The sequence below is a fragment of the Aotus nancymaae genome, unplaced genomic scaffold, assembly GCF_030222135.1.
Source record: "Aotus nancymaae isolate 86718 unplaced genomic scaffold, 86718_ANA_hifiasm-v0.15.2.pri h1tg000081l, whole genome shotgun sequence".
NCBI classification, from domain to species: Eukaryota; Metazoa; Chordata; class Mammalia; order Primates; family Aotidae; genus Aotus; species Aotus nancymaae.
Window position 1 is genome coordinate 5,159,816 of NW_026988496.1, and position 21,604 is coordinate 5,181,419.

At 38.6% G+C, this 21,604-nt stretch overlaps 1 protein-coding gene across 1 annotated transcript in view; it reads right to left on the minus strand.

Moving 5' to 3' along the window:
• Window positions 1-21,604, minus strand: part of AR (androgen receptor) — a 77,968-nt gene that overhangs the window by 30,336 nt on the left and 26,028 nt on the right. The window contains exon 3 of the mRNA XM_064368986.1: window positions 8,344-8,460. Within this exon, the coding sequence (XP_064225056.1) occupies window positions 8,344-8,460 (117 nt within the window). The remainder of the gene's footprint in view (window positions 1-8,343; window positions 8,461-21,604) is intronic.

Consider the following 21,604-nt stretch of genomic DNA (forward strand, 5'->3'; position numbering starts at 1 on the left):
CTCTAACATAGGAAGCAGCACGTAAAGTAGGGGAGGTGGGTGGTTGCCATTTTGTACTGGGGATTTCTCTTTCTATCTACTTGTACGACAGAAGTGAGATGGGGAAATGGAAAATTATTTACTTGTAGTTTTTTTCTTCTTCCCTGTTTTATTGACAAATATACTATATACTTATATATATATGTGTGCATTTCTCTGAACACAGTGGATAAGAATTGTGTGTGTGTGGGGGGATGGGGAGTGTGGGAAGATACAGGGGAAGAGAAAAGAGGCAGAATTTAAGTTACAGTCACTCAGAGGCCAAGAAAGACTCTTTATTGGAGTCTGCTGAATTTCTTGCAGTAGTCAAAGAATTACTTAATACTACAAGCATTATTACTCAGACTGGAGATGAGAATGCTTTGAAATTCAAGTCTGTGTGCCTAACAGCTCACTAATCAAAGCTTCTATGCCTCATTTTCCATCCTGAGGAGAGTGATCAGTCTCTTCTGGTTTCATTGTGGCCAGCATGACACTTCACTGCACAAGCTTGGGCTGGTGACTTTTCATCTTGGTCAAGATGCAGATTTTCTTCTTAGTTCCAAATGTCAGTCCAAGTTTTCTGCAGGTGCTTGGTGCTTACATGTTTTTAACTGAAGACTGCTAGACAGCTGAAATGTCCCTAAACAATCAATTTTTACTTCAGCCACAGGGGCAATGTTTCCATGGGGTATTAAGCAGGAGAAAATACGATATTTCTATGCCTTGGTTTGATCTAAAAAGTATCGCAAGGATGAACTGGACTGAGAAGAATGGAACCTGATTCCAAAAAAGGTGATGCAGGGTAGCGATGCCATTTCCTGTTTACTTTCTAGATATCTGTTGTCACAGAAATATTAATAACAGATGAGCTGAAGGCTCTACCGGTTTCTGGGTGGCTGTGTGTTCTTCCCTTGGTTCGACTTCTTAACAATGTGATCCCAAAATATATGTAAAAGTTTCTAAAAATCAGCTTGCTCAGGTAAGTTGTCTATGTATATGTTCAGTATAAAAAGAAAATATTTTACACTTTTATGATCTTTAGGAACACATCCCACAGTCTGTAATGACAAGCAACACCCTTTTTAAATAATATATGATAAAATGCTTTAAACAGCCAGGTTATCAGCAAAAATGAAGCTTTTTTGTGAATTTTTATATTTGGGAAATACTTGCCTTTGTATATATGGCCTATTGTGTGCTGTGTACTCTTTGATTTCTGCCTACTACTTTCGGAAAACATTGTGTATGACATCCTTTTGCTCTCAAGAGCAACTGAGGGATTTTGGAGCACTGACAGCAAAAGTAAACAACAATAAAATATTTCTATTGCTATTACATTTTAAAAACTCAAGGATTTAAGTAGAAATTTTACAAGGAGGTACTCATTGAAGAATCAGATATGTGGTATCATTAATTTTTATGATTAGAAAAAATTACTTCTCTCTAACCATAGTTCTCTAAGAGCAAATGCTCAGAGAAAGAGTACAACATATATATGCTACCCTAGATAATTTGGTTTGGAGGAATTAAGAGATGGAATCTCTGGTTTCCCCATATGCAGATTCCCTTAAGAACTACAGTTAGAGAGACATAAAGGTTTTCTCCTCCAAAGTGTCACTAAATATGTATGTAATCAACTTAGGGATGACGATTTAGGTCATGGAATGCAAATTTCAAGGGTTGTTTCAAGGGCAATTTAGAGACCAAAGACAAAGAAACAAGAACCAAAAGTCACACTGTAACAGCAGAGAGAGAGAACAGGCCCCATTGGTGCCTGGGAACAGAAACAAAGACCATTTCTCATCCAAAATGAAGGGCTGAAAGGTACCGTAACAATTATTGTGTGCCTACTGTGTACCAGTTTATCTACATACTTACAACAATGTCGTAAAACATACTTTATTATTCCCACAGTGTGGTTGGAGAAACTGAGGCTCAGAGATATTTAATGATTTGCCCAAGGTCATCAAGACAGTAAGTAACAGAACCAAGACTAGAAACAAGGCCTTTCTGTATCTGAGTCTTTCATACTATTTTCACTATACCACAGGACCTCTTTAAACAAAAACCAATCAAACAAGAAAATCCCCAGAGTTTCAAAGTGCTGAGTCACATGTTGCACCTGTTGATGCCAACATTTATAGGGTGATTCTGCTCCTCGGTGCATGCCTCAGTTATGGAGATCAGTCAGAGCACTCAGGTATCAGAGAATTGTGTGTGGAAAGCAGCACTTCTCAGAACTGAGACTTACCACTGGCATCACCAACCTGGTGGTCTTTAGAACTCTAGCCTAGAGAGTCAAAGGCGAATGGAGGAAATCCCAGTAACTGAGTTCCACATTGTAAATTCTTTATGACACTCTGCTGCCTGCTGAACAGGACGCAGAGGGGACTCAATCATTGGGTGGCTTCTACAAATCTATGATTTCTCAGCCTCCTACTTTAGCAATGAGGATATGTGGTAGCACTGTGATGGGGTTCTGAGTAAATGTCAAAATGCTGGTCAGACAGTGTATATAAAAGGACTATTAAATTCTACAGCAGAATGTCTAGATATTCAAAATATGAAAAGATCATTCTGCATGATGCTAGAAGTCACTATATTTCTTGGAAATAACTTCTTTAGCACAATCCTTAGGTGAGAAATATGTATCTGCAGCCATTAGATAACTTGGGAAATAATCATGCTTTGGCCTAGGACACTTTTGCAACCTATCCTTTGTGTATGGCAACAATGTTATAGACCCAACATGATCTACTTTTGCGGCTTTAGTAGCTAATGGTGCATAATCTTGAGATGTGGTAATGATGGTCTGCTTTTGATCATTAATGCATTATTGACTGATTCTTAATGACATACACATCTGCAAAATGGTGAACTGGGCTGGGTATAGTGTTTTTACATGTACCCAAGTTTTCGAAAGTGTATTCTGGAGAACAGTGGTTTTGTAGGATAACAGGTGTTATGTGAATAAATGAAGTTCTGTGGTTGAATCAGCTTTGGGAATCCTGAGTTACAATGCTCCTCAGGTTACTTTATTGTAATATTCACCAAGACCTGCAATATGCTAATAAGGATTGTAAATCTTCCTGAGCAGGACCGTAATATGCAAGTTTCCCTCACTTATTCATGGAACATGTATGAAACTAGTTTTCTCAGAACACATACCAGTAAACCCTAGCCTAGAGCAAGGAAGCTGGCTTTTGGTATGAGGGTAGGCCTCTTATACAAGCCAATTGTCTTGGTCGAAACCAGTATTTCTTCACATACATAGTCAGTACTTGCTAGTAACAACCCAAATGGAGGTAACTGGCCCCAGGAACAAATCCTGGGTGTTTAGCAAAATTTTATGCTAGAAATTTCTCTCTACTTGGCCTTTCTAAAATTGTCTTGCTTCCTAAAATTTAAGCCCTCATCAACAAAATGTTCGTGCTGCTGCCAGTTTTCTTCTAAAAAAAATGCAAATAAACAAAATAATATGTAATCATGTCTGTCCTATGCTCATAGATCTTCAATTGCTTGAAGTTTAAACTACCTAGTATTATAACCAAGTTTGCTTTCAATGTGGTTTCAGCTTGCCTTTCCCATTTCCCCAGCTCTGGCCATGTTAAACCAATTGCTATTCCTCAAACCATCAATGCATTTTGTTCATGTCTTTGTGCCTTTATTCAAAGTGTACCCTTTGTCTTGGATGCCCTTTTTCTTCCATTTCATTAAACTTCCCAGTGGTTTCTTATTTTCCTTTATAGCTAAAGTATATTCCTCATCACTACCTTTCTCCCCTTGCCTAAATTTCTGAGGGAAGGAATAATATCTTATTATTCCTTGGTGGAGTGTCTGGCACATAGTTGGTACTCATTAAATATTTGCTAAATGAATGAATAGATGAGTAAATGGATGAAAAGATGAAAGCATGAGCTTCTTGGCTGGCTGGAAAGATGGATGAATAGATACATGGATGAATAAATGCTGTGAAGAGCCATGCCATGAATAGTAATTCAGCAGTGAAATCACTTTGTTGCATTCAGGACATGAGATCCAGAGAGAGCAATGCTGAGATGCTCTTGAACATGGGGAATGATGAGACAGTTGGCATCAGGGCTATCTTCAGCAATGGAAACTGCAAGGATGTTCATAGCGTCTATAACAACATCAAAACATGGCCATGGGCTCCTTGAGCCATCCTCTCAACTAGATAATTAATAGAGGTTGTCAAAACCTGTAGATATGTTAAGTTTTTATTCTCAGATGCAGAATTCAGTCTCCTAGTCAGAAAGAGACTTCTGAAATATGCTAGATGAATCTGTGAAGGACATGCTGAACACCTCAGGTTCTCACATGGCCTAGGACTCCATGTTCCTTCTCTTCTTCCAGGGTTTCGCTGCTACCTGAAATTTCTGAAAGGCCTACTATCTTCCATGGTCCAGGAGAGGAAGGAATCAATAGGGGCCAACACCATTTACTAAAAGTTGAGAACTCAAGAGTTGCAAAACACAGAAATAAATCATGTTTGAAGAGGAATAGGAGGGAAAGTGGGAAGGAGGAAAAGGTCAGGGGAGAAGATGGCAGGAAGGGCATTTCTTTCTCATTCCATCTTGGAAACAAGGAGTGTACCCTTGGAAAGTGCAGAAAAAAATGAGAGATGGCTTTACATTTATCCTAACTATGGACTGTAAGAAAGCTACAGCAAATTCCCTGGAGGGAAGGTCCTTATTTGGACACTTTTTGTAAGTGTTTTCTGAAATGAAAAGTAGTCAAGGGATTTAAATTTTTTAAGCAATTGACAATATGTGGTTTTCAAATGCAGCCCGGAATGTGTCTACAAAGAAAGGCTTGTCTTCGTTGTGGATGAGAAACTGAGAGCCTGAAGGTAGTCTTTAAGGAAACCATTCTGAGACTCCAACCACCCTCAAGATCCTTTCAGAAACAACAGTTACTAGAAAAAAAGCAAGGAACAGGTAGGCAAGCCTGGAAGCGTGAAAGAATTAAAGCTGTATCTATTAAGTACCTTTGAGCTGAAGAGATTCCATCACCAAACAGTGAATGAAACACTATAGAGAAAGCCAGATTAACAGATCTTGAGGCCTGAAGACCAAGCAACCATCAGCTGAAGAGTGCCAGCTTCTTTATACAGAGATAGTCCTTCTGCCCTCCACTCCCTCAATGATCTATCTGTCTAGTCTACTTTTAGACAGATATCTTAAGTAGGTACGAATGGAGGTAGATACAATTATGATGTATGAAAGCACTCAAATCTCACTATACTTCTGGGAACAAGGGACAGACAATCTAAGAAAAAGCTGAAAAACAATCCTTTCTGTGTGGCTTTTTACATAGAATCACAAAATGTTAGCACCAGAAAGGTCCTTAGTGAAACTCACAATTCCAATTCTATGATGGGAAAACCAAGCATCAGAGAAGAGAAGGAACTTGCTCAAGGCCACATTCCTAGTTGCCATTTTGGAATATACTATAAAATTTTGATTTGAGTGATGGGAATCAGAAGATAAAACTATATGAATTCTTCTTCTAGGTAATCAATATGTCTATGTTAAATCCAAATCTCATGAAAATGGAAGTCTACTCCTTAAGGAATAGACAGGGCCACTTTGTATTGACACTTTCTTTTCCATTGTTTGAGTAAAGGTGTGCTGTGCACTGGATGTGTAAGTTAACAAAAAACTTGAGAGGGTGTTGTGGCAGTAGGGTAGGGAATGTGGAGATAAGTTGATTCAGCTAAATGGAAAGATTTGTTCTTCAAGCAGTGATTTAAGAAGGTAAACAATTGGGTTTTTACTGGCATGATAGTTGAACATAGCATATGATTCACTCAATTACTAAAATTAGCTTCTGAATAGGTTTCTGGTGGTGCTTTTGGTTTCAGGTAATCAAGAGTGTTTTCTTGCAATTCTCTGGTGTTACATATTATATGGTATACCAAGTTACTTAGGGTAAAAGCCATCAGGAAGTGCTGTGTTACAGCCTTTCCAGCTAAATTACTAGTGACCTCAATGTCATATTAAGCCCCACATTTGTCTAGCACTTTGTTATTTGTCAAGGATGTTCACATTTATCATGTCATCTGATTGTCATTATAACTCTGTGAGGATGGTATCTCTAAATCACACATGAAGAAATTGAGGCCCAGAGGGGCACACAGTAAGTAAAGGAACTGAACCTTTAAACTAGATCTGCCTGACTCTAAAGGCAAGGCCATTTACACAACATCAAGAATCCTTGTATTTTGCAAACACTTCCTCATGTTTGCCAGCCTGAAGCTCTAATTCCTAGCATGGTGACTTGTAGGTGGAAGACACTCAGTAAATATCATGGGCATGGAACTCAAATGAAAGTCAGTCATAGCACTTCTCAGTTTGTCTTCATTGCGTTCACCAAGCCCACTCAAATTTGAGTACTCTACCAATAAATCAATTTGAAAATGTACTGAACCATTCTCACCAATAAATTAATTTACAAACCTGCATCTGACTGCTATATAGTGTAGTGAAATTATCTGTTATACACAGGCTTCTTTTCAGAGGTGGTTCATTGTAATCATGTTACAGCCTGCTTTATAATGGAGAATGTTGGCTGAGACATGGAATTAATGTTAAGATTTGCATCCAAATGTTATGAGGACTTTTGTTACCATTACACTTTAGCTGCATCAAAGTGGACTTGCAATGCATATTGCCAGATGGCAAGCCAAGAGGTTCCCTATCTGAGAGTCCTCATCTCTTATACTATACAGAAGGCTACATAATTGACAGGTGAATGCATAAGAACCCTCAACATGGGGCTGCAACATTCATATGGAGAACATTTCCTCTTGTCAATCACTTTGTCACCCTTCCTGCCTTTCCCTCTGTACTCCCTGACCCCAGTCCTACTTCTTCTCCACTGTAGACCTCAATTGTTGGATTTCTTTGGGGTACACCAAGCAAAACAAAACAAGGTTGAGCTTTCTCAGATATCTGGGTCTCATTTGATGTGGATGCCTGGAAAGCCACTCATAGAACATCTACCTGTGATGTTTGGGAGTACTAGATGCTACTTGAACTGCTTCTTTTGAAATTGTCTCTCATCTAGCCTGGGTAAACTCATTTGAGGTACTCTGTTCTGTTTAAATAATACTACTGCCCTGTGAGGATGGGGAGGATATAGTTTTCTACATGAAGATCCACAAATGGCCCTGCTCCAGGATAAGAGAACTAGCTGTTGTCTATAAATGTGCACATAGGCAAACAAGGTATTGAACACCTCACAGAAAGCCAGATATAGACAACTGGGCTAAATTAGCCTTAAGAGGAGAGAGGAGAGGGTTGGATTCTGGGCACTTGGGTTTTCCAGGCTAATAATGAATAATCAGGGTTGGGACTACAGTTGCAGGCCCTCAGAAACAAGCTTGCCTTTTTTCAAATTCCATTTCCAAATTGGAGTAGATTAATGATCTTGTTATTCTCATGAAATATGCATCTTTTTGGAAGCAGCAGGCGGCAGCGAGGACCCTGGCATTGGGCAGATGTAAACATGAAGAGATGGGGAATTTGGAGAGAGAAAATATGTGTCAATCAACTGATGTCAAGCCTTTCTGGAACGGTGACAATGCTCATGGTAGACAGGCTCAGGGGATAGAGAGTGTTATGACAGAGGAACACCCTTGAAAGAGCTGTATCTTCCTTCCATCATGTTACTGTGCCACTGGAAAAAAAAAATGCTTTTGGAAATGATCAATAGATTTGCAAATAAAAGAAAATGATTAAAACATCTGTTCATCTTTGGGAGATATAGGATAGGAAATTGGCTCTGTTTGGCAGCCTAGTCTCAGGCTCCAAAGAGAAGCAGCTTCTCATTCCAGGTGGCTGGCCCTACAACATAGGCAACAGTTAGCTGAAGGATATTCCCAGGTGTTTAGGGTCAGCCTGTGCCTGGGTCGTCCTGCACCTGTGACTGTTCTGGATTTCTCAATTCTCTTATCCTAGCTACCACAGAACAACATCAGGCTGGTACCATTAAGTTCCCTGGGGACCCTGCCCAGTCACCTGCATCCTCACTCACCCTCTGTTGGCTCCTGATCCCTGCTTCACACCTCCTGCTCTAATGCTGAGCCCCAGAATGGGGAGTGGCATAGTTAAGGACAAAAAAAGGCACCAGCTGGCTGATGGCCATGTTGGCTATCAAAGGGTCAGCCTGTGTCTAGAGCATGGCTGGTCCCCTTGTAAGCACCAAAGAAGAAAATCTCGTTTAAAAAGAGACTAGAAAATGAGGGAAGAAAGGGGGAAAGAAGACAGAGGAAGAGGAGGAGAAGAGAAAGTATCTTACCTCCCAGAGTCATCCCTGCTTCATAACATTTTCGAAGACGACAAGATGGACAATTTTTCCTTCGGAATTTATCAATGGTGCAATCATTTCTGCTGGCACACAGGTACTTCTGTTTCCCTGGGAGAAGAAATACAAGGGTGGACAGACTTGTTAATGAGTTTCCAGAGTCTCTTCCTTTGGGTATTTCTAGAACAGAACTATATGGAGTTGTATCCTACCACATAAAAAAGTGGAGAGAGTATGGCCCCAAACAATTTGATCATAAAGAATCTAACTATTAAAACAGTTCGTTTTGGCACTACATTGTTGGATTTTCATAGGTTTTTTTTTTTTTTCAGGGATGGACAATTCAGATCCTGATGATATCTCCATTATTAGGACTACTCACTGGTTTTTAAAATAAGATGCTCTACTTTTACCAAAAGCCAGAAATGCCCATGAGAAAATGATCCATTGTGGAACTTGTCACCCCTTTAGCATGGCATAGAAGAGATTTGAACTCAGTCAATGTTTCTTCCTATTGACACCTGTAATCATGCAGAGAGTTCCACTCATTCTAATAAGAGGCTTATTTTTCATAATAGTATAGGAAAACTTCTATAAAAGATAACTCCATGGGATTTCTAACTGTTTTTAGATTGCTAGTGATCATACCCCCAGTCTTGCAGGTTATAAAAATCAGAGATAAAGCCCACTTTGTGTAGTGAATCACAGCAAGTAAAAGGAAGTTCTATGAAGTCAACAGAGTAACAAAGATCACTGTCATGCACACCTGGACTTGTCACAGATACACAGAATTGTGCACACACACACATGCTCAGACCTAGAGATCCTCAGGATTACAGCTGCTCAAAACTCTGAAAGCCTACTCAAAAACATATTTTGCTCAATACTTTGCTCCTTTATCCTAGCACAATCCTGGCACACAGCAGGCTCTCAATAAATGTGGATTGACTTACTGAACATATAAGTAGTAGCAGAGAGATGCATAGACACACAAAGTCACCAGCAGGAATAGGCAAAGATACATCCTTGGCTGCTCTGAAACATGCAGAACTTCTCGTGCTTACAACCCTGCTCCAGCCTGAGCTTCTGCATCCCCTCACTCCACTTTCCTTCTCTATGTTCCTGGTATTTTTTTCTCAAATTTATTGCTGTGCTTTGATTTACTGAATAGACTGGGATTTTAAGGAAGTTTCTTTAGGCAGAGGAAGAATGCTTGTGGTGGGAAAAAGAAACAGAAACTAAAGTGTGATTGACACTTGAGAGCAGAAAAAAAAAACAACTAAAAACATAAATTTAACTATACATCAGCTTTCGTCTCCCTTTACTAAGCCTAAAACGTGCAGATTAGGTAGAGAAATACAGTTATTACAGTAGGCTATTTTACGTAGTAGATTCAGTAGTATCTAGGTCAGCAAAGAACTTCTTTTACTCAAAGTGGTACTTGGAAGAACATAAAATTAGCTTTATTGTAGTAAAGGATTCTTTTTCCTTTCCTCCTTTTTAATGTTTTATTTCCTTATTTTTTTCCTTTAACTTTCCATTCTTCTTTCCTTCCTTTCTCCCTTTATTAAAGGATTCCAAAATCCTGGGCTTGAAGGAACTGTTAAAAATCACAACAGTACAACTCTCATTCCAAGGAGGAGTTCCAGGGAAGTGACTTACCTGAAGAAGCACACTGAATCAGAGGCTTCCAATGGAAGAAAACTACCATTTATTGGGTGCCTACTATAAACCAGGCTTGTGTTAGAGGTTTTTAACATAGGAGAAAACTAAGGCCTCTAGGCCAGTGCTCTTTCTACCATACCATAGGATTTTATTTGCATAAATAGAACACATAATTTGCTAACAGCTTTTTTTTTTCTGCTGTAAACTGAGGACTGAGATATGTGCACAGAAAGGATGGTGCTACAAGTGATGTTCAGCCTTTGGGTGCTAGTTCCTCAAAAACAGGTCCTGTATTCAATTCTAGTGGGTTCAGTTCCAGTGCTGTAGCTGTTCTAGAACTGGTACACTCTCAGAGTATTGGTACTGCTGCAATCCTCAAGACTAGCTTGTTACACTGATTACTAAAATAACCATAGGTTAGAAAGTATGTGATTTCGTTGAGAAATCTCTTCTTCCCTAGGAAAATGCTAGTTCCTTGGCCCCAGTTTGCCAAGAAATGGTTGCACGGCCAATGGAATATGGCTCCCAAAATAGTTCTAGATTGCATTTCTGAAAGAGAATCTCTCTGTGAATGAGAGAGTTTATATTGGAAAAGTGTGGATTTTTCTTTTTTTCAATTTAGAACTCAGATAATTTCCTTAGCATATTTCAATTCAAACCTTTTCTCTGGGTGCCTCTTGATCTAAAACATGGCAACCTAAAACATATATATTCTTTACAATATACTCAAGAGTAAGTGCAAAGCCCAGTACAACCAAAGCCATGACATATTAATTTAACATTTACTGATAATCTATTATATGCCAGGTCCAGCACTGGGTATTGAGATTACAGAAGAAAATCTCCACTGAACAAAAATATACAAGTCCTAGATGAGAGAAAGAGCAGTGGGCTGGAAGCCCCAACATCTGAATCCTTGTTCAGTCTTATCACCAACTCACTATATGACCTTGGACAAGTCCTTTTGCCTCTCTGGACTCCACTGATTACATGAAATAGATTGGACTGGAAAGTCATTAAAATCTTTTCCAACTCTAAGAATCTTGAAGGACATCTGGATTTCTTCTGTAATATATTTGCAGCATTTTTTTTTTTTTTAATGTGGAGGACTTAAGTATTACTGGTAAACAAGAAACTAACCAAAATAATAGTCTCTTGTCCATTTATTTGGTCTTTTTAGGACAATAACTTATTGCAACATTGCCTCTTACACCTAGAATCATGTAGTCTCTTGTCTTTGTTTTCAAAACTTCTCCAAAAACTCAAGGTGGTTAATATCGCCTTAGGCACTAATGTTGCCAATCACATGCAATGTAGGTATAAACATTTCATGTATGTGTGAGTGCACAGGTGTGTGAGTGTGTGTATGTGTGTGTACACACCCACACACTGGATTTTGGAATTATCTGTGCATATGTGGGTGATCACATAAAGCATAAAACACACCAAAACATACAAATAGGTACACATGGCATGTGTTCCTTCAAAGCAGAATGATGAATTTAATGTTTGAAATGACACTTAATAGTTACAGAAGTGGTTGAGAATTCCAAAGATGGATATGAAAGGAGTCTTTTTTCTGTAAGTTCTAAAAATAAGACCTTATTCATCTGTACAATTTGATTTAGAGGCAAAGATAGGGAATAGAACAGGTAATCTCTCAAGACTGCTTGCAAGTCACTTCTCCTATCTGAACTATCACTTCCCCAAATAATGGGAGAGTCAAGGTAAAATCATTGGATTGCTATTATTTCTTTCCTATTTATTCAATGTCTCCAAATATATGGATGAGGCTATCAGAGTTGTTAACAGTAATAATAATCGCTCTCCTTTGATTAGTTTACAAAGTTCAATAATAATCTGCAGGGCTGGGCACAGTGCCTCACTCCTGTAATCCCAGCACTTTGGGAGGCAAAGGTAGAAAGATCGCTTGAGCACAGGAGTTTGAGACAAGCCTGGGCAACATAGTGAGATTCCGTCTCTACAAAAACAACAAAAAATCAGCTGGGCCTGGTGGTGTGCACTTGTAGTCCCAACTACTTAGGAGGCTGAGGTGCTAGAATCCTTTGTCCCTGGGAGAATGTGGCTGAAGTGAGCTGTGATTGTGGTACTGTACTCCAGCCTGGGTGACAGAGTGAGACCCTATCTCAAAATAATTATAATCATAATCATAAATTGTGCAAAGTAAGTATAAGAGGGATTATCATATATCTTATTCTATGATGAAGAAAATGAGGCTCATTAATCTGAAATTGGCTGGGACTTCCAGCATTATGTTGAATAGAAGTGGTTAGAGTGTGCATCCTTATCTCATTCAAGGTCATTATCTTAGCTGTGGGCTTATCTGATATGGCCTTTTTGTGTTGAGTAACATTCCTTCTAATACCCAATTTCTTGAAATATTTTATCATAAAATGATGTTGAATTTTGTCAAATTATTTTTCTGCATCTATTGAGATAATCATATAGTTTTTGTCTTTCATTCTGTTAATATGGCCAATCACATTTATTGATTTGCACATGTTGAATCATCCTTGCGTTCCAGAAACAATCCTAGTCTTTTTGAGGAATTTTGCATTTATGTTTATCAGGGATATTGTTCTGACTGGCATCATATTCTTGGTTTGCTGCAAATCACAGTCCATAAGGTTATGGATCCCAGATTGGTTGGAAGGAATTTTAAAGACTTTTTGCTTGTATCACATCCATTCCTCCATACAAGGCTGGAATTCTCTCTGTAGCATCCCTGAAAACTGTTTGCCCCCATCTTTTCTTGAATGCACCCCATTTTATCTCTGGCCTGTGTTACAAGTCCCTTCCTTCCAGGAAACCCACTGTTTCCTTTTAGCTCTAACCCATTGGGACTAATTACAAACACAGAATCTTTGGGCTGTAAAGAATCTAAAAATGCCCAATGTGATGCCTGACTCTTCAGTTATGAAAATGGGCACAAAGTATTGAAATAACATACCCTATGCCACAGCAAGTTGGTGTTAGTGCCAGCACAAAATCTGGAAACTGGATCAGAAGGAAATATGGTGTGGGTGATTATAGTCTGAAGGCAAAGCCTTCTGAGTGTGGCAGAAGTCTTTGTTCTTTGTCTAAAAAGCATATGGCCCTGTGGGTGCCTTCTCCATATTCAGGTGACAGAAGACGTGTGTAAATGGGATCTAGGCCTGCTGTAAGCTGGTTCTAGAAGGTCCTCTGTTCCCACACTATAACGTAAGTGACTGAATAATTAACACAGAGAATACAACTTCCTATCCAGCTCCCCCTCCTCAGATACTACAAACATTATACCCAGTTGTTTGATACTGTTAATTTCCAACAGCGAAGTTATATCCACAGTTGATAATAAAGGACTCATTACAAGTCATTGTAAAATGACTGACAAATACAAAAATCTTCTCATGTTGAAGTAGGTAGGGTCACACTCTAGAGCTGCAAGGAAATCACTCATTTAATGCATAATAACTGTCTTATTAGAAAAATGTTAAACCCTTAACTACCTAGATAGTTACAAAATGGGCTGGCATGAGGTCCAAGGCCAGCTGACTCTGAAATTCTTGACTGTCTGATGGTACTCTGTGTCTTTCTTCATAGTCCTATTCTTCCATCATAAAACTTAAGTATTATTCAAAGTTCCAGCAGGAACAGAGGCCATGAGACAGTTTTCAGGTTTGTTTATCTGCAGGCTTCCTACCTATTTCTGTTGTTTTCTGTCAGTCCCATTGGTGCTATCATGCAGTATGGCTTGGGGTTAGTGTCTGATTATGATTCTTTCAATTTGTTCATTCTGAAAAATCCTGTTTGGCACAGAGGAGGTAAGGGAGAGAAGTTGCCCACTACTAGTGGCATCACATTATGCAAACAAAGACAGGGTTGAGTCATCATCTTCATTGTTAACCTATAGGGAAGCCTGAAGAATGTAATATTTCTCACACTTTATATATACAGTGTTAATGCAGGGCCTATATGAACAAAACAAAAAGCTTCATGGTGGTATTTAACGAAAGACTTGAATTAAATGCAAAGATGTACCAAATTCATGGCTAAGAAGATGCAATATTTCAAAGATTTCAGTTCTCCCCCAATGAAATCTATCAACTTAAAACAACTCAAACAAAATCTTGACAAAATAATCCCATAATTTATCTGAAGGAATAAAACATGAGATAATGGCAAGATATTTGTGAAAAATAAGAGTAATAAGACTTTCTCTACCATACATTTAAAGTATTTACAGTCATAATGATTAAACAGTTTGATATTGGCTCCAGCTTAGGTTGATCAGTGGAAGAGATCAGAAAAGCCAAAACCAGACACAGTATATAGAATATGTCATTCCAATTCAGTGGAAAAAGGATGAATTATTCACTACATAGTGTCAGAACAACTAGTTAATCATTTGGAAAACAATAAAGTTAAATTACTAGTTAAAATAAAAATAAGTCCCAAATGGATTAAATATGTCAATCTAATAAAGGAAATTATTTAAGCACTGTTAGACCGTAAAGAGGAACATTTCAAAATTTTTGAAGGTAGAAAAGGGCATCTTAAAGTATGACAATGAAGAAAACATAAGTGAAGACAGGCTTGATAAATTTCACTAGAAAATATTTAAAATTTCTTATGTGAAGTAAACATCATTATAAAACTCAAAGACAAACCATAAACTAAGAATAATAATTAGCATCAAGTATGTAAAACCAATGGTCAATATATTTGATATATAAAAATAAACAGTACAATAGAAAAATAGGCAACAGACAGAAAGAGGCAATTGGAAGAAGTACAAATGACCAATAAGCATATGAAGATTATTTAACTTAGCTAGAAATCACAGAAATACAAATTAAATATCATTTTATCAAGTCAGATTGATACAGATTAAATACTATGTGTTGGTGAAGAGGTATTTATGGTAGGAATATAAATACTTTAGAGAGAAATTTTGCCATTTGGAAAAAAATTGCAAAAATTTGGAAAAAAATTGGAAATGTGTATAAACTTTTACTAGGAATTCCATTTCTAGGGATGTGCTATAAGAAAGTAACACAATAAGCACAAAATAGAAGTTTATTGTAGCATTATTTAAACAAAAAAATTGAAAACATTTGAATGTCTAATATTAGGGGAATGATTCAATGAATTATTCCATATTCATGCAAAGGAATGTTTTGCAGTTATTAATGATGATTGCAATGTCTTGTTTTCTTTTCACTTGGAAGTATATTCACAATACACTGGTTTGTTAAAGCAACAACAAAAATAAAGTTACCAAACAACATATTTGGTTGGATATCATTTTTAATACTTAAGGACTCACAGTTCATATAAATCAAGTTTTAAAATTTTCAATTGACAAATATTAATTGTATATATTTATGGGGTATGATGTGATGCTTTGATATATGTATGCATTGTAGAAAGATTAACTCAAACAAATTAACATATCCATCACCTTACCTACTGATAATTTTTTGTGGTTAGAATATTTAAAATCTACTCTTTTAGCAATTCTGAAATATATAATACATTATTATTAACTATGGTCACCATGCTGTGCAATAATTCAATATAGCTTATTCCTTCTTTATAACTGATACATCGTACCCTTTCATTATCTCTCTTTTCCCAGCCCACTTAACTGCCTTCCAGTCCCTAGTAACCACCATTCTACTCTCTGCTTCTATGAGTTTGACTTTTTTCAGCATTATTTGCAATAGCCAACATATGGAAGCAAACTAAGTGTCCATGGATGGATAAGTGGATAAAGAAAATGTGGTGTAATGGACACAAAGAGGGGAACAACAGACACCAGGACCTACTTCAGGGTGGAGGGTGGGAGGAGGAAGAGGATCAGAAAAAAAAATCTATTAGGTACTATGCTTATTACCTGGGTGATGAAATAATCTGTACAAGAAACCTCTCTGACATACAGTTTACCTATATAACAAATATGCACATAATCCCCTTAATCTAAAATGAAAGTTACAAAAGAGAAAATGTGGTATGTATACACAGTGGAATACTATATAGACTTTAACGAAAAGAAAAGTGTCGTTTGCAGCAACATGGATGAACCAGAGGACATTATGCTAAGTGAAATAAGCCAGGCACAGAAAGACAAATACTGGCTGCATGATCTCGCTTATATGTGCAATTTAAAAAATTCGAGTTTTTTTAATAGTAAACTCTTACAAATACAACATTACATAGAAGCCCTGTATATAAAACAGATACAATTAAACCTAATCTGCCTGTGGTTAGCATAGGAAACTTAGAACTTCTCTTGCCAGATCACTCTTTTTCTCCTTTTCTATGCAGGCCTAGCCTTGTGGTTCGCCTTAGAGAAACCCTGTAGGAGCCCTCCACCCCAGGGCTTTGTGGAACACTTTAGAGATCTACTGATTTAGTACAATCCTCATACCCACTATTTTACAGATTGAGAAACTGAGACTCAGAGAATCAGAGAGACATGCTTAAAGGTCACCACATGAATCAGTGTCAAAATAGGGACAAGAATCCAGGTGTCTTCATTCCCAGCCCAGCAGTCCAGTGCTTTTCTCATATGAGATAATAGATGCAAAAATATCATATAAAGTGTAAAGCACTACACAGATCATATATACTATTATTATTTAAAGAAAAACTCCTTGAATGTCAGAATAGGCAAGAACTTCTATAGAGATCATCTCATGAAACAATCTCATTTTACAGATAGGTACGGTGAGATCCAGAGAGCAGAATGGACCTCACCCAGATTATACAATGAGTCAATAACAGAGATGGAACTAAAACTCAGGTATCCTTCCCACTATATTATCAGTATTGTCTGCACATTAGCTTTGTTAATTTGGAATCATTTCCATATTTATTATCTCTGCATGATCAAGAGATGAAGCCTATTCCCCTCAATTCATGAGAGGGTATATTCATACTCAATCCTTCTTCTCCTAGCCTCTGTCTATTTTGCAGTCTTTTGATTGTGTCATTACCATGTGAAGATATTCAGCAGTATACAAAATGTTATAGGTCACTATAAATTGAAAGAGTGGTTATATCCCTCATTAGATTGTGCAAGAGATAAGGGCAAACTTTTTTGTAGTCTCACTGGCTACAATATACCTCAATTCTGAATATACCTTATTTTAATGAATGATTGATTAATTTATCTTTCAATATGTTGTTGGCCAAGAGAGCTCTCTGTATCATGTTTCTGAAAGAAGCAGCCCAGGTCCTGGAAGATGATGTGATTTTAATGCTTTCTTAAAGAATAGTAGTATCTGTATGGAATAAATAGAATCAACAGAGTATCCTATTTTGCAAACCCTAAGTCTCTATCTTTCCTTTCATAATGGCTGTTTGGAATCCTGGTTTCCCTTCAGTCTTAGTGAGTTTGGTGAGGCCATTTTGTGAAATGTTGGCTTGCAGTCTCTTAGATGATGAATGGAATGGGTCAAGGGAGGCCAGAGGACAAAGTTCAGCTTGCTGTCACCTCATTATCAGCCCCCACAGCCAGTACTACCCTTGGCAGCTTGAGCATCGAGAAAAAACAAAGAAAAAAGCCTTAGACAGTTTCAGAGAGTCCATATGTTAGCCAGGCAAGAATGTTCATCCATGAAATCAAAGCAAGCATATTAAAGACAAGGGAGATGGCTTCATTGCAGAAAACAAAGTTTTAAGGGTGATGGGATTTTACAACGAATAAATTCATTCCAGTAGTATCACCTCTCTTCCTCAAGTTGCATACAGCAACTTAAGAAATTGCCCTGTTGCCAAATGCCAGATCAAAATCATGTCTGCTGGGGATTAAGAACACTAGACAATGAAACAAGGGCTTGTTCTTGGAGCAAATTTTACTTTTGCCATAAACCCTGCAACTTACCTGCATAGGCTTTTAGTAATCTTGCAACTAAAACCCAAAGGTAAGCTGTTATGGGAAGGCACAACCCATTGTTTCTCCTTTCAATTTTCTGACTACTAATCACTTGTTGGGAGACAATAATTGTGTCTATAAGCAAAGTTATATATTTGTCTATTTCTACATCATATAAAAGTGATTGAAAACAATGTCATTCAATTTGGAGGTTATCTCTGCAACTGACTATTTTCAGTGATGATATACAAAATTCACTTTGAGAAGCTCTGGTAGGTACTCCAAATAGGTAATCATTCCAATGTTACTGCAGACTGGAGGACATGTGCCGTGTATATTAATAAGCTGTGCAGGGAGAAAACAGTGGAGTGATTTGCAAGTAAAGCTATTTCTTCTATAAGCAACTCTTTGCAAAGGGTTCCAGGGGCGGTCAGAGGCAAATAATAATTTATTTAAAAATAGACATGGTTGGCTTCTACAATAGTAAGGAGACTCTTAGAAACTAGAAAATGGTACTCATATGATATTTTGTCATTCCTACAGTGTTTTCAAAAGCATCATCACCTTTGATCTTTTCAGCCATTATATTATTTCTATTTTATAGATGAAGCAACTGAGGCTTAGAGGAATCAAATGAATTTCCTAAGGCTCAAAGTTAATACATGGATTTTCTGATTCCAAGCTCCCTTTCCTTCTACCACCATCCTAACTGCTTTGAAACTTCCAAAATTAAGAAAGAGGTGGAGCAAGATGGCCAAAAAGAAGACTCCAGCAATTGTCATCCCCCACTCCCTGCAGGCACAAAAAATTGAACAGCGATCCACACAAAAAAGCACCTTCATAAAACAAAAAATCAGGTAAGCAATCACGGTACATAGTTTTAACACCATATCAAGGAAAGAAGCACTGAAAAAGGTAGAAAAGACATTCTTGAATTGCCTACAACATCCCTCCCCGACCCCACCCCCAGCAGCAACCATGTGCTATGCAGAGCAGGCTTGGAAAAGGAAGATTTCAGTGATTGCGGGACTTGCATGGGAACTCAATGTTGCCCTGTCACAGCAGAAAGCAACATGGAGCCGAACTCAGACAGTTCCCACAGCAGGAACATTTAGATCAGCCCTAATCAGAGGAAAATTGCCCATCTCAGCAGTCAGAAACTAAATTCTGGCAAGCTCTGTCACTGTGGGCTAACGTGCTCTGGGGTCCCAAATAAACATGAAAGGCAATCTATGCCACAAGAACTGAAATTCTTGGCCAAATCCTGGTGTTGTTCTGGGCTCAGAGCCAGTGGACTTGGAGTATATGTGACCTAGTGAGACACCAGGTGGGGTGACCAAGAGAGTGCTTGTGCCACCCCTCCTCCAATATCAGGCAGTGCGGCTTCTAGCTCCAGGGAAGACTCTTTCCCTCTTCTTGAAAAGAGGAGAGGGGAGAGTAAAGAGGACTTTGTCTTGCAACTTGGATACCACCTCAGCCACAGTAGAACAGGGCACCAGGCAGAGTCCTGCGGTTACCATGCCAGGCCCTCCCAAAAGATATTTCTAGACACACATTGGGCCAGAAGGAAACTGGCTGCCTTGAAGGGAAGGAACCGGTACTGGCAGGATTCATCTCCTGCTGACTAAAGAGCCCTTGGGCACTGAATATTCAGCAGTGGTAGCCAGGCAGTACTTGCCAGGAGTTTAGAGTGAGACTCAGAGCTGTTCTTGCTTCAAGAGTGACCCAGCATATTTCCAGCTGTGGTGGCTATAGGGAGAGACTCTGTTGGCTTGAAGAAAGGAGAAGGAAGAGTAAAGACGACTTATTCTTGCAGTTTGGGTACTGGTTCAGCCACACTGGAGGTAGAGCACCAAGTGGGCTCTTGGGGAGTCTGATTCCAGTCCTTGGCTCTTGGATAGTATTTCTGCACCTGCCCTGGCCCAGAGAGGAGTCCACTTCCCTGAAGCGAGAGACCCAGGCCTGGTAGCATTCACCACAAGCTGACTAAAGAACCCTTAGTCTTTGAGTGAATATTGGTGGTAGCCACACAATACTTGCCATGAACATGGCAGGGGTGGGTGGGCACAGGGAGAGACTCCTTTGCTTGAGGAAAAGGAAGGAAAGAGTGGAAAAATCTTTGTCTTATGGATTGGGTGCCAGCTCAGTCACAGCTCAAGGCCTTGTCTCCTGGACACCATCCCTGGACCTGCTTGAGGAACTCATAACCCTGAAGGGAAGGACATAAGACAGGCTGGCTTCACCACTGACTGACTGTACAGCCCTTGGGCCTTGAGCAAATATAGACAGTACTCAGGGAGTGGTCTCTGTGAGCTTTGGACGAGAATCAGTGCTGTGCTGGCTTTGGGTCTGACCTAGCATAGTTCTAATGGTGGTGGCTACGAAGGTGCTTGTGTTATCCCTAACCCCAGATCCAGGCAGATCAGCAGAGAGAGAGAAAGAGAAAGAAAGAGAGAGAGAGAGAGAAATAGAAATAGAGAGAGAGAGAGAGAAAGAGAGACAGAGAGAGAGAGAGAGAAAGAGAGAGAGAGAGAGAGAGAGAGAGAGAGAGAGAGAGAGAATCTATTTGCTTGGGGGAAAGTAAGGGAAGAGAACAAGAGTCTCTGCTTGGTAATCCAGGGAATTTTCCTGGCTCTTACCCAAGAGCATGCAGGCAGTAACTCTATGAGTCTCAAAGAGCCACAGCATTACTAAGCATGGGATGCTCCATAAAGCAGATATGGCTGCAGTGACCAAAGACTAAAATCACAGCATCCAAATCCCTTTGAATACTTGGAAACTCTCAAGAAGGGCAGGTACAAGTAAGCCCAGACTGTGAAGACTACAATAAACACCTAACTTTTCACTGCTCAGACACCGAAAAACATCTACTAGCAACAATACTATCCAAGAAAACATGATCTCACAAATGAACTAAATAAAGCACCAGAGAACAATCCTGGAAAAAAATACAGAGATATGTGACCTTTCAGACAGATAATAAAAAATAAATGTTTTGAGGAAATTGAAAGAATTCAAGATAACACTGAGAAGGAATTCAGAATTCTATCAGAAATATTTAATGAAGAGATGGAAATAATCCAAAAAAGTCAATCAGATATTCTTGTGCTGAAAAATGCAACTGACACACTGAAGAATGTCTCAGAGTCTCTTAACAGCAGAATTGATCAGGCAGAAAAAAGAATTAGTGAATTTTAAAACAGGCTATTTGAAAATGCAGTCAGAAGAGACAAAATAAAAAAGAAAAACAATAAAGCACATCTACAAGATCTACAAAATAGCCCCAAAAGGACAAATCTAAGAGTTATTGACCTTAAGGAGAGAGGGAGGGAGGGAGGAAGAGAGAGAGAGAGAGAGAGAGAGAGGGAGAGAGAGGGAGAGAAAGCAAGATCTTGGTAGAACGTTTATTCAAAGAGATAATAACAGAAAACCTCCTAAACCTAGAGAAAGATATTAATATCCAAGTACAAAAAGGTTATAGGACACCAAGAAGATTTAATCCAAAAAAGACAACCCCAAGGCATTTAATAATCAAACTCTCAAAGGTCAAGGATAAAGAAAGGATCCTAAAAGTAACAAGAGAAAAGACACGGGTAACATAAAATGGAGCTCATATATGTGTGGCAGCAGACTTTTCAGTGGTAACCTTGTAGATAAGAAGAGAGTGGCTGAAAGAAAAAAAAAAAACCTTTTACCCTAGAATACAAT